Here is a 14,026-nt window from a genome sequence, read left to right as displayed (position 1 = left end):
AACAATAATACCGAGGGTGTAATGCAAAAGCAGTAATATTAAGATTTGGGTGACTTATAGAGAGGTCTTAGTTCCTTTCAGGAAGCATTGATTCAGCAAGTACCAAGCAGGGCAAGAATTACATTGGGGAAGAAACTTACAGGAATCATGACTGTACTAACACAATAACAACACTTGTGAGAATGGCAGAGGGTTTGTCCTCTCAAACCTTAATTTAGTCACACACCTATACATCACATCTCTGAGCTCGTTAAGAAACAACAAGTAAAGGCAGGCTGCTTTGCGTGTTGTTTCCTCAACAAAAGTCTGTATTGGGGTAGCTGCAGGCAAGCTAGAAACATCCTTTAAAAATCAAAGGAAAGCTGGCAGGAAGCATCATGTACCAGTGACACCTCAGCAGGCTCAGTGTTAATGCTGAAGCGTGAGGAGCACTGCAGAACTTCCCTTGTGTGACATTCTTCCAAGAACTGACAAAGCACTATAAACCAGTGTTACACCAAGCAAATATTTGTGGGGGCCAAGGTTTTCACACTGAAGCAGGAGACAAAATGCTTTGCAGAAAGCTGTGGCACACTCTCCAGCCTGCTCGTTCCCATTGCACAGGGGTAGCTTTGTATTATATCTGAAAGTTATTTATATACCAGATTGTTTGACATTTTGGAAAATCAGACACAGAACATTCAGGATGGCTTGCCCTGTAAACAAGAGCATGTTTCCTAAGGAGCTGGGCACAGCCAGAGAAGAATATGCTCCAGGGACCTCATGTCTATGGAAGCCCACAACACAGAGAGCCTCCTGGCCACCCGCTGCAGACAGCATTTCTCCTCCCTTCGTGCCTGGCAGCACTGTGCATTGCTTGCTCTGCTACAGTATCAGCAGTGCCTCTATTTCTGGAGGAGCTGAAGGCATTTCTCAGTTATGCAGTGTGCTGGGAATGCCAATGATCAAGGGTGCCCATATATTCAAGAGGTTTCCAGCAACTCAAAACCTTTGCTGGGCCAAAGCTGTTCACTCCTTCATCTCCTTGTTCCCTTTGGTCTCAAGGAGTGGGTGATAACGGAAGGAAGATAACATGGCTGTGCTAGATGGGCACATTGGTGAGTGCTGGTTACAGACCAGCATGCTGCATGTCAACACGCCATCTACATCCTACGGTGCAGCAAATTTCCATTAAAGCATCTGCACCTACAACAGAGGGTTGTAGGGTCACTGGAACCAGTCTCCAGTTGGCAGCCCTTTTCCCCAGAATGGTCATATGACAAACCTGGTTCTTGCTGCTCTTCTTATGCCAAAGCAGGCAATGGCTTCGGAGGGCCTTCTGTGTCTGTGGTGGGCTCGGTGTATGGTGTATTAAGGATTTTATATTCTCTCAGACTGAAAGGGATGATAGTGCATCGATACTAAACAGACTTACTCCTAGCACTTGTGCTGCAGGTGTGATATGGGGTACAAAAATTGCTGAGTATTTTACATAAGGTTTTTGTGTCTAGTTTTGAAAAGTTACCTGTAGCTGCCTGGTGTGTTCACACAAGTGGCTCCATTCTGGCAGCCTAACGCTGTTCCAGCATAAATCTGGCATTCATTAACATCCACTGAACACAGGAGGCCCTAAGATGAAATGGAAAACCAGTTTATTTTCCAAATAACTGAGAAATTAAGCAAACCATGCAGCCAATGTTTAATATAGTTTCCAAAGATATATAAACCATGGGCTGCTATCAACACAGCTTCCCTTATGAAACATTATAACAAAACTCTATTTTTCAGCTGTGTTTTTGTGACCCTGGTTATCAGTCAGATGGGGGATAAAATATTTCAGATGTTTGTACAAAGCATATGGACAGCATAGTACTGTCCTCCCCCCTACTTTCCAACTTGCTGGCAAAAGGCTCAGAAGACTTACTTTCAAACAGTTTCTGTCAGGAGATGCTGTTTTATTAAGACTGAAAGTAGAGCAATTGTGATCCAAATCTTGCTCGGATAACTTTAAAGTTGAGAGCCTTTGAGAAGAAGATACAACTTCTCTATCTCTAGTGCATGTAACAGCACCACTGAAGCCTTTGCCAGTAAAGTCTTTGGTTTTAAAAAACTCAGAACAGGACTGATTACTTACATCCCCCTGTGTCTTATTTGTTTGAGTGTGAATAAATATCCTTCCCTTTCCCCATTCTCTGTCTATCCTTGCATAAGATCAACAGGAAGGCATGCAGTTCAGTTCACTGCTCAGCAAAAACCAACGACTAATTCTCCGCTGTGGGAACTGCCAAGCATTGCTGGCTTTGTGGGCCATCACCCCTGTGTAACAGTGCAGGGTGTGGCCCAATGGTTTGGGGTTCATTTTTTTGGTATATATTGATATTGTTGAGAAGCAAATGTGTTGTCCTTCAACCAAACAGTAACTGTGATACTGCTGTTTTGCTGTTCAGTATATCCCATTCTGCCCTGAGCAACCTTAAAATGCTATGTTTCATCACAATTACAGCGTCAGGTGTATCCTCACAGTTAAAATACATGGTCCACGTTCAAGGAGGCTAAAGACTCACCTGCCAGTTGCTGGGGCAGAGGCAAAAGAAACCATCCAGTGAGTTTACACAGGTCCCTGAGTTTTCACAGGGGTTACTACTGCAGGCTTTCCCCTGGAGAGCCTGCAACCCAGGAAAAGAGCAGAAGATGAGGTTCCTGCTTATTTGGTGTTTATTCTCAAGTAAAACTTTTTCCCCTCCCCCCGCCATTCTTTCTTGGATTCCCTTCCTGCCCCCACCCCCTTTTTTTTCCCCAGCAAGGTTGATTTGTATAGGTTTTGAGCTATTCTGCTTATCCCTGTACAAAATAATGACTAATACAATTGGTCTTACACAGAATGGCCAGCTACAAGAACTAGAATGGCAAAAGCCATGCAAGAAGTAAATATTAACAGAGACATAAGCCACAGGCTATGAGTCTAGATGGAGGATTATCTGTCTTCTCGATTCCACGGGTGACTCATCTGACAACTGCTTTTACTGGCAGCTGTAGCTGTGGCTTGTGACAAGCTCAGTGTAGAAGCAGGTGACTGTTGAAAATCAGCTACTTCCAGTGCAATATAAAATCCAGTTTGAATCCTCCAGTCTTCACCTTGACAGATTAGTGAAGGAAGAGTTTACTTCTCCTTGGTATCTAGTTGTTGTTCTTAAGTGTACAACTGTTTTTCCTTTAAGGATGCAAGCTCCTGCACTGTTTATATTTTGTAAGGCGCATTTCACCTCCTCCACAAATCTTGGGAGTTTTTTTACCTCCTGTTACCAAAATAAAGTTTTCCTGAATAATACAGGAGAGGAAAGAAATAATTCAGCTATTTAATCACTGTAACCTCACTTTATTTACTTGGGGCAGTGTTTTTCTTTTTTGATGTCTAGTTTGCTTCCCATTTACTCACCTGCTCTAATCTTTGAAGTCTGTTATCAAGACTCACGGTCTGCAAGAGAAATGCAAATTGCATTGTGCTTGGTATGGCAGTGATCACAGAAGCATGTACTGGATGCTGGTAGATGAACAAAATACTTTCTTAAGAGAAAAAAATTATATCTGGTATGTGAAACCAGGTGACAATCAGGTTCAAATCAGGCCCATTCACTGGGATTTTGGTGGTTTAGGCTGTTCAGAAAATGACAGCTTAAATATGTCCCAGTTTGGTTCCAAAGAACAAGACTCAGTCTTGTGAAGATGCATTCAGGTGCTCAACATTCAGAATGTAAATATTCCAGCAGGACTGTTTGGGTGCTTGCAAGCATGCAAAGGATGGAGGTCTGAGGCAGCACGCCAAAAGCCAAGAATAGGCTCACCATGTCTCAGTGGGTTACAACCACTAACAGCAAGCTGAAACTGAACCAGGGAATATGAGGATACGTAGTAGCACACTTTCCCTAAAGGGAGGTCTCTTAGGCTATAAAATATTTTCCTGTAAGGAACCTGGAGCAACACTATAACAAAAGACACTTAAACTAAGTCAGACAAAGATTTCAAAACCTTTTGTTGGACAAAAATCTTCACTAGCGGGGAAGAGACAAAACTACTGCATAGGTCTTTTCTTTCCACTGCCAACCCCTACAGCCCATTTCACCTATGGAATGGAATGTCTGTGTAACAACTTTAAGAACATATATGGCCCATTTCCTGAATTTAGTGGGATTTCACTTCCATAAATATTAGAGTATATAGACCATACAGATGTTGACAGTGAACAAAAGCAGCATCCTGGTAACTGGAAATTATAGGATTTACAGGAATTATTTTTATTGTCTCCAGAGTTACTGAATAAGTATCTCAACGTTAAACACAGACCGAGCTGATATCAAATATGGACTCTGCCCCAGGTCTCTGGAGTCCCAAAATATTGAAATGAATCAGGTAACAATGTTAATCTGAGGAATGGAAAACTGTGAATGCTGGAGGAGGGTAACATGAGGGTATGGCTTACCTGGGAGGTCAGCAGAGCAACCTGCTGGGACACGTTCTGAGAGGCACCATTAGCTCTTTTAAGTTCTCGAATCTCCGCATTATTTTCTCTCACCTAAATTTAAACAGAGATGAAGTGAAACAAGCTTGACTTTTTCAAGAGCTTACAAATGTAAACAAGCTTTGCTTTTTCAGAAGCTTAGGAAAGTTTCAGACTTGCTTAACTTTAGTGTTATAAAGTCCACTTAAATAGAGCTCTGTTACATATACAGTTTTAATTATTTGCTGAAATGGCATGATTACAACTCTGCAACAGCTTACTTTCATATTAGAGTACTTGCACAGAGAATATAAAATAGCCACCATACAAAACACATCAAAAATTTCCTAAGACAAATCCTGGAGACAAACAATTAATGTGCAAAACTGAAAATGAAAACATATTAAAGAAAAGTAACTATATCACCTGGCTAAAAAGTTCTGCGAGGTCTTCTTCATTGATTTTTATTTTCCCCAGTAGTCCAGTTCTAAATTCAATATTTTTGCTGGAGCCAGCATAGAACACTAAATTACCCTGCTCTGAGGACAAACGAGGCCTGTTGTGTTAGAGAAAAAACAAAGAGATCATTTAGTTACAGATATCTGCCAAAGGGTATGGAAAATAGAGCTGCAGTAAAGCCATTCTGTTCCCGTTACTGGCACTTAGAAGCCGCCATATGAACAAATGCACTTGCAAGCAATGGTACTTACTGCTTGTCATAAATGGTTCTTTTCTGTCTCTTTTTTTCATGGTGGTTTGGTTCACAGCTTAATCCAGTAAGTAATAATAACACAAGTAAAAGCCCAGGAGCAGGAGCAGCAGCAGCCCAAAGCATTGCTCTCTTCCAGCTCTCCTGTGTTTGAAGTGAAACCTCCAGTGCTGAATTGTACTTTTGCAAGCCCAGGTGCCCTTTGCTCTCAGCTCTTGATTCACAAGGTGCCCATTCTGCTGTCTTGTCTTGCAACGGTGAACTTTCTGTCAGGTATCTTAATTAAAGATTGACAGCATGCAAATCCTCTATAGACATTAAATGCATTTTTCTCTTTTTGCCTTTTGGTGTCAGTAGCTTTGAAATATCATTAATTGAAATCTGCCTCTATTTTATCATTATGTTTGACCTTTGTACAGCTGAGCACCCCTGTGTCTCAGAGCACCTAGTAATCTGCAGCTGGCTACTGCAGGAACAGCTTGCTCTCCCCACACGATGCACAACATGGGCAAAGGAAAAACTATCTGGCAGCACTAAAGGACCTAAATTGTTACCAAAAAAACCCAACCCCAACTCCACAAATAAAACCCAAAGTGGCTGGCAAGGAATATTTTTATTGAAAGAGAAGCTTCCAGGCAGTAATTTGTTGGGCAGATGACAAACAAGTTAGCAGTACCAAAGAGCATCCCATGGATTACAACAGCAGCAAAATTCAATTTTAACCAAATATGGTTGCTCTGACTCGAGGATGACTCAGTCCCCAGATGCTGGGGAGATGATCACACACAAAGGGGACTGTATTTTGTTTGGCATGTGTAGGCTGTCTTCACTGCACACACTAGGGCTCCCAAATTCAGGGCCAGCCATAGACAATGCAAAAGACCAAGGAAGAATTCAAAGGAGGCTCAAAAGTAATTGCAAAAAATTAATATGTTTTGAGAGCCAAAATTTTAATCTTGACCCCATTTTCCTCTACCCTTCAGCAGTACCTCATAGCCTTCTCAACAGAAGTGTCCCACCCAGATGCTTGTCAGTACTTGTCTCTGAGGCCCAAGCTGTTGCTGCTGGAAACCATGAGAGTCCACATCCCACCTCCCCTTTGCTTTTGTCAGTCTCCCTATTGCCCTTGCACAAGGCTTTGCTGTGCTTTACTCTCCCTGCTCAGGGGAGCTTTGTGTATGTTTTCCTTCCTCATGCTAGGAGCTACCTGAACCTGCAGGCCCACCACCGTTCTTTTTGATTTTCCATTTTGCTTGGTAGACAACTCATCCAGATTACTCGCATTCCAAAACTCTACTGAGAAAGAGAGTAGCAACAGTTGTAACTGCTCTTGCTTGAAGATAACAGTAGTCACCACCTCACTGATCCTTTAAGCCCCAGACCATCCTGGAGGCCAGAGAGCTCCTGCACTTCCTAACCCTGTCCAGCCTTCTTTTCTGCTCCAGCTTGCACTTGTCACCCACACATGTCCCACAGACAATGCAGGACATGCCCTGGGGCTGGGGGGTTGAATGAACCCTACAGCTTTTACAGACAGAAATGTTTTGAGGTCAAAGCACCCTGTAAAGAGACTGGATGTGGTGACAAAAAAGACTCGTGTCACCTCAAAGAGAGACAGATGTGGACTGTAAAAATTAATATGAAGCCAGGACACCTAAGGTTGGTGCTGCTGCTGCTAACTTGATCTTTACTGTGAATACCTATAATGTTTGAGACTGTATCAGCTGCATCCCACCACCTCCACCTAGATTTTTATTACATTATCTGTGGTTTTAGAAACTTCTCTGAGAATTCAGAACAGCATGAGCCTGCTGGCCATCTTTCCTGGGCTCAGACTGTGATCCAGGTAACCCAGCAGTTACTGCTGCTGCCTACAGATCTGGAAGGGCAGAGGTGAACCTCCTGAACTCACACCAGACAGCCCATCCCACATGGCTACTAGTGCGGTAGCAGCAGCTCAGCTCTGTGGATGTTCACCTGCTCCACAGCAGCCTGTGGCCTCCAGCTGTTGCTGCCGGAACAGAGGAACATGAAGAGGAGTTTCCATGTTTTGTCCTTTACCATCATAGGGGATAATGTTTACATGAAAATACAGAATTGTATCCTCAGTCGTTGAAAACTGTCACTGCTCCAGTCAATCCAAATGAGCTATGGATGTCACACGAGCTGAGAATCTGTCTCCATGTTGGTTTTTTTAATTCACCATTATGCTCTTTGCTCTGAACTATTCAGGAATAGCAGAGCATAGACAAATTACTGATGTTTCTGTCTAGTCAACCAGACACCTTCTGCCTCTAGGTATCCTAGTACTGTCCATTAAACTAGTGCTCTCTAACATTCTTCATGTCAGTTCTGATGTCTGTTTGGGGTTTTTTTGCTGTTTTGGTTTGGGTTTTGTACTGAGTTTTTACAACTTGTCAGTTCAGCGTCAAGGTGAAGAAACTACGGGTCAACCAAACCTGTACTACTTATGCATGCATTCAGCCAGCCTGCTACTTCAAAGACTTTCTCTCACAAAGTCCATTGTATGCTGACAGTTTTCAGCCTGGACTTCAGCTGTGACCCACAAAATCCTTCCTTTTCTCTATTCACTTCTTTCGCATACTCAGTATGTATTGCCCCTCTCTGGTGCCTGTTAATCCTTATTTCAAGCTTTCCTTTCCAACTAATTAACTCTGATATACCAAATGACCAATGAGAATAAACCATAGAGGATGGGGAGAAAGCTGTTAATGCAAGGAGGAAAAAGAAATGCACCTTGTCTGCCTGCAAGCTTTATAGCTTAGAAAAAAAGTTGACCTGAAAACCAGGTAACTTTGACTATGCACTGATTATAGGATGGAAAGAGAGCTCTGGACATCTAAACTTTGCATGACACTATTTTCCACTTAATTAGACCTTCCAGATTTTAGTTAATTACACTCTATTCCTAATGAGTGTAAACCTTAGGCTGGCCAAGCTGGGAAATCTATAAACCATCTTAAGGAGAAAAAAAACAGGTTCACACCTTTTAATTTTACTGAAACATACTGGACTGAGACATCATTTTTGGAAGAACAGAGCGGAAAACCTGCAAATATCTGGCATAAGAATAGGGGCTGTTCTTTCTGACAAGAACTGGCATGAACTACTCCTCCTGGGAGAGATCATTCATTACCTTACCGACATAATGGCTGAGGAAATACCTCTAGAGTATAGGTTGTGCACAGATTTGGCAGGAAGTAATGGAGCATTTGTCTCTAATTCTGATTGAAGTTCATCCTTACTAGCAGGGACTACAATTTACCACCATCTTGTGTAGCTGTGTGAAATGAAATGGTGATATCCCTCTACTTCTCTAGCAGTATGTGCCTGCAATGGAAAGATGCTGCTGTAGAAGACAGGAGTCGACTCAGATTATCGCCAAAAATTCAATACGCATTAATTGCGCCTAGAAAGTCAACTCAGATGCAGAGACATGACACAGATCTGTGACAATGTATGGGGGAAAGGGCAACTATTGGTGTGAATCCCAACCTGGCTAATAATTTAATGGAAGACTAATAGATAATTCTTTTGTTCTACAGATGCAAAAGAGATCCCCGCTATTCAATGTTATGAATTAAATATTTGAAATAATCATAAATCCAGCCCCATCACTGGTTTAATCCTGAGTAGTGCACATTTACCTGCGTTTTCCCTCAGCTGCGGTCATGTCTCTCAGTACTTCCATCTTCACTTTCCTGGATCCTCTTTCATCTCTCCTCTTTCTAATATTCCAGTGTTCAAAAGTGACACATAACATATGAAGCAGTACTGTCACCTCCACGGTACGTATGTGCAAATTGCTGGTGTAAACAATGTTCTGTATCAAATTCAGCTCTTTCTGTGTGTCCCTGCAGCTCTGAGACAATCAAGCACTAAGCTGGTATCAGGCCCTACACAGAGAATCAACAACCACAAAGTTTACAAGAAGCAGGGGTGACTGAAAAATAACATTCCTCCTTCTGTCCCTTACCTATAACCATCCATCATCACTTCCCTCCTTTTCTTCACATGGCTGGAGAGTTTTATGGCTGCAGCACCTTCCCCAGGGCAGCTGCAAGCCTCCATTTCCCACACCACTTCTTAGGGATTTCTTTTACTTTCAGCATACTGCCCTCTGACACCTGCTTAAGATTTTGCTCCCTCAACAGAGTTGAAGTTAATAAGTTACCTGCTGATGAAGTTAAACTAACTGTCCAGGAAATCCAGGTTTTCCATTTTTAATAGCAAACAGCAAAGATATGAGCTTTGATGTATTTAGCTACTTCAACTGGAACTGATCTACTGTCTCAAGTCTACCTAGGTTACTTAATATGTAACTGCCTTCATTGTGATAAAGTTTTTTAATTGCATTATGAGACTCGTATTTCAGTTCCTCTTTTTCTGATTTTTCTTCCTACGCATTATTTCTACTAACTACCAACCACTTTGATGCTTCCTATTTTCTGTTTCATTTTTTCTAAAATTTTCAGTCAGTTACATTGGCTTTGTTCTTTTCTATTATTCCAGTCCTTTTAGCACATTCTAATTGCTAAATTAATGATTGTTGTTAAAGCAATGTACACTGGAGTTATTTTTAGGGACTCCATTTGCATAGCCACCGTTCTCCACTACTAACCCTAAAGCCATGAATGGACTTGGCTGCACAACCTCCCTCAAATTCATTCTATTCTGTACTGTTGGCTTCATATAGAGGCTTAGATCTGAGCCAAGTCCACAAATCATCTGCTGTGTATTGATGCTGTGATCACAAATATCGGCATTCTGTCACCATACAAATATAAGGAAGTACGAGTGGTCAAACTGGGTTAGAAAAAGATTGACTACCCTGTCTCCAACAGTGACCAAGAGCAGGTAGTTAGGAAACGAAGGATACATGAAGGGGCAAACACATGCAGTACCTCTCCTAGGTACTTTCTCGGCCTCCATTTTATTCGTAGCTTGGGAACTTCTTCTGCCAGAAGGCTATTACTCAGTAGTCTCAAAGGATTTTTCTTCCATGAACTTGTCCTGTCTTCTCCCTCTCTCCATGCTTCACCTTACAACACATGCACAATGAATAAGTAATGCCACATTGTAAGCAAGATCAATACACAGTCAAAATGCCACTCAGAAATATTAATTCTCAGTAGAATCCCATTTTTAAGTGTAAAATTTATAAACAGAATGGGATTATTTTTTTTTTTTAAATATATATTGGGCAAATATTTGAGCTAATCAGAACTACTTGTTACTGTCTAGGTGTGAGACAATACAGCAGCAGCAATGTGCTTGCTTCCAAATGCTGGGCTGTAATTTAAAAATGCTTGAGTTACAATGCTCAGTGCATGGACAAAAGGACAAGACCAGCATGCTCTCAATGAAGCTGGGATTTCAGGAGGTACTCCTGTATTTAAAATCAGAGATGCCTCCCACTGGAGAAGATTTTAGGGACTTTTTTGCTGCAGTTTTCTGAATCCCAGTGAAGGGTACCTAACTAGAGTGGCCACCTGAAACTCCCTCCAACGACCCTCTCTCACTAAAAGTGGTGTATTCCACTCAATTTTAGCCCTTCCAACTCTTGCTTCTTGCTTCATCAGAGCTCTTACCAAGACATCCCTTGTCCACGCTTCCTCCAACTGTCAAAAGGACCAGGTGGAAGAAAGTAAAAGAAAACCACCCAGTTGTCTTGCCTTCACAAGTGGCTGCCTAGTCATCTCAGGCCACATACTTCTTTTCTTCAACAGCTATATAAATTCCCCAAACCTTGTAATCAGCTAAAGATAAAAATAACACATATCTCTTCATGCTCTTCATAATAACATTTAAATTGACATACTATCATTACTTAGTATTTCATTTTCCCTGGTGTCTTAAATATCAGTGATCTATTTAAACAAGTTGTTACTAAACAAGCATAAACTTCCCCTAATGAGGCTATAACACTAGAATATTCATGTTTCCACAGGCAAAAGGAAAATGGTTACTGGAATTCATTTGGGGCTCTATGCCTAGTTTATTACACTTTCACATTATTTTTTCTCAGATATTTCTTTGACCACTTCTACTTTATACACTACTTAAGACTGCCCAGAAATGCTTAGTATTCTTAACAAATTATTATTTTGTCGCCTCCAAATCTTTACTCATATTCTTTAAACACCGTGCAGAAAAAATGTACGGACAGCACCTAAGTCTTTCCAAGTATCTAAAGAGGCAAAATATACTAAATTGCTAAGGACAAGAAATATAATTCACTATCTATACAAAAAGGCAGCAGTGTTAAACCTCAGTATGAACAGCAAGCAAATAGAACAGAGAAATCAAATGGTGAGCTAAGAACGAGTAAGTTCATTCTTGGTATGTAAGAAGTATTTGCTACATTTTCTATTTATTTTAGAAATGTGTAACAACTGCTAAAGCAGAACTGTACAGTCACTGAAGCACTGGATCTGTTCAGATTTCTGTTGAGATGTCTCTTTAGAAAATAAAATGGGCTTATCTATGATTAAGTTTATGACATACGATAGTGTTACCACAGATCAATGTTTTTCCAGCCTGTAACTCTCAGATTCCTGACGATTCTTACTCCTACAAGGGTCAGCAAAAGATGAGATGATAAAGGCTGTGGGTAGGAGCCTTATATTCACTGCATGGAAGAAGGCACCTCCACTGAAAAATTTTGAATTCATGTATCAAAACATATTCAAACCCACTGCATTAAATGGTATTTTAGTAACTTCACATGTTCTAGAAGAAACAGTATAGGGAATCCCTAGATCAACTCAGGTGAAAACAAGTTTGCGTCGGTAAGACATTCTGTAAGGCAACAGGCAAGCTTCCAAACTGACTGCATAAATGACACCACCAAATATGACATCCTTTTCCTCAGTGGAGCTTCTTAAAATTGAGGGAGCGCAACCACATCATCTCACTCAGATAATGAAATGTATTTCAGGTGTGTAGAACAAGTGAGCAACAAAACCAAAAAATAGATTCTGGAAATTTCCTTCCATTTCCAGAGCTGTCTTCCATATTGCACTCATTTACCTTTCAGCTCCTTTTGTAATCCATTTCATTGCCATGAAAACTGAAGTTGCAAAGTGCAGTACTGATGTAGGCTGCAAAGCACTTATGATTAGGAGACTGCTTGGAAAAGGAAGCAATGTGATTGATCATCAAGTGAGGTCAAGCAGGTACAACCCAACAGAGCTCAGTAAATCCATCTATTAATGACAAACTGACGGGATAAGCAGCAGTCACTCAATTTAGCTGCACTGGTATTACAGGGTTAGCAGGGGCAAAATACACAAATATGTATTTACAACTCTGAAATCTGTTCTTTCAAAGTATCTCCTTCAGAAACAGCTCTGATTAGCAAACAAATTTCAGTCTTCACAATCACATTGAATTAAAGTTCACTGTTAACATGCAGCAGGCTGTATTGCTGTATCAGTTTTAGATACAGCTAGGTAACTTTCAAAGTTAGTTTTACACATTACGGAATTGAAAACCAATTCTTAATATTTTGCCAATTATTATGTGAGGCAAAACAAACAGACTATTCACATAGTTAGCAGAAAGAAATTCCAATTTATACATACAATTGATCTCCTTTGTTTCAAGTTTCAATCATGTTAGATAGCAACACATCTTCCTATTACCACATTTCTCCCAAGAACAAGACTGTATAGCTACTAGTTCTTGACCTGGCTGATAAATCTACACAATAACCACCGTGTAAATACATAACTATGTTTCCTAACACTGTCAAAACCGTATCTGCTCTTTGCACTGCAGTAGTAGGCACAGCCTAACATTAGTCTAGTACTTTTTGCCATTATAATACTACAAGAGACCAGATAAAGATAGAGGCCAACCTCATCCTTCTCTAGAACCTAGTTCAGACCTCTTTTAGGAGAATCCATTTCTGTTTCTCTTTTATGGCTGGAACAGCCCAAACAATCCAAATGTTCTTGGAAAGCAAGACAGGCTGAAGTAGGTCAACCCAAGCTTTTCCTGGTTTAACAGTCCAGAAGCAGCATGCAAATCAAGACTGAAGAAGAAATACACAAGGAGTCAGTGTAAGATAAAGTATGGCACAAAATAACAATACCAAGTTCTTTTTCTTTTTCAGGACGACTATGGCAGATGAGAATAGCTGCAGTATCTCTCTACAGCAGCTCCGTTCCCTACGGTCTTTAGTTTCTCTTGTCTTACCAAGCCTAGATGCAATACGACATGACTGCTCCTATGTCATCTTATAGGGGAAAAAAAAAAAACAAAACCAAAAAAAGGACCCCAAACCCCCAGTCTCTTTCAGAATTGGTGGCTTTGGTGCACAGGAACTATGATCAATCTACAAAATCCTTCAGTTTCATGACACACCAGCTCCATAATGGATGCTTACCAAGTATCATCTTGCTTTGTCCCCCCTCAGACTTTTTTCTCTAGATACCTATATAATAATTTCTGTAAGGAAAAATAACCAACGGAACATGTGCTTCTTTAGAAGGCTTTCTGTTTTGCCATGAACTTCTCTATTGTTTCAGATATTAAACTCTGACTTTATAATTAAAAAAAAAAAGACATTTGGTCCAGCTCTATGAGACTGTGTACAGCTGTGGTGCTCTAGATGGCCATACGCAGTGGTTTCATCCCAACATACGCTTCCAGTACTACTACCAAGTTTTGTGAAGAAATTTTCAGAAGAGGCCCATTTAGTTTTTCCTCCAGTTCTTATGCCACAGGAACCTAAACATGGAGCCTTTCCATTTTTTTGTCTTTTATGTGTAGGTCTTCGGTAAGGAATAATAATCTTATCCTAAATAATATCAAGT

At 40.8% G+C, this 14,026-nt stretch overlaps 1 protein-coding gene across 9 annotated transcripts in view; it reads right to left on the bottom strand.

Annotated features, from left to right (window-relative positions):
* The window catches only part of CUBN (cubilin), a 155,263-nt gene extending 141,263 nt beyond the window's left edge, over positions 1–14,000 (bottom strand). For 4 of the 9 annotated variants that reach the window (XM_037387146.1, XM_037387145.1, XM_037387150.1 and 1 more), the window contains exons 1-10: positions 13,067–13,962; positions 10,796–10,963; positions 10,109–10,245; positions 8,852–9,100; positions 5,185–8,534; positions 4,901–5,030; positions 4,457–4,549; positions 3,416–3,454; positions 2,544–2,645; positions 1,505–1,608 (exon numbers count right to left, since the gene is read on the bottom strand). In XM_037387146.1, coding sequence (XP_037243043.1) covers positions 1,505–1,608; positions 2,544–2,645; positions 3,416–3,454; positions 4,457–4,549; positions 4,901–5,030; positions 5,185–5,309 — 593 coding nt within the window. In that variant the 5' untranslated portion in view covers positions 5,310–8,534; positions 8,852–9,100; positions 10,109–10,245; positions 10,796–10,963; positions 13,067–13,962. Of the gene's footprint in view, positions 1–1,504; positions 1,609–2,543; positions 2,646–3,114; positions 3,298–3,415; positions 3,455–4,456; positions 4,550–4,900; positions 5,031–5,184; positions 8,535–8,851; positions 9,101–10,108; positions 10,246–10,795; positions 10,964–13,066 lie in introns of those variants that run through there. The other 5 variants (XM_037387144.1, XM_037387142.1, XM_037387143.1 and 2 more) reach the window with 5 other exon arrangements.
* Positions 14,001–14,026: the final 26 nt, after the last annotated feature.

This window comes from Falco rusticolus, chromosome 4 (assembly GCF_015220075.1).
Source record: "Falco rusticolus isolate bFalRus1 chromosome 4, bFalRus1.pri, whole genome shotgun sequence".
Lineage (NCBI taxonomy): Eukaryota > Metazoa > Chordata > Aves > Falconiformes > Falconidae > Falco > Falco rusticolus.
This window is presented reverse-complemented; position numbering and strand designations above follow the sequence as displayed.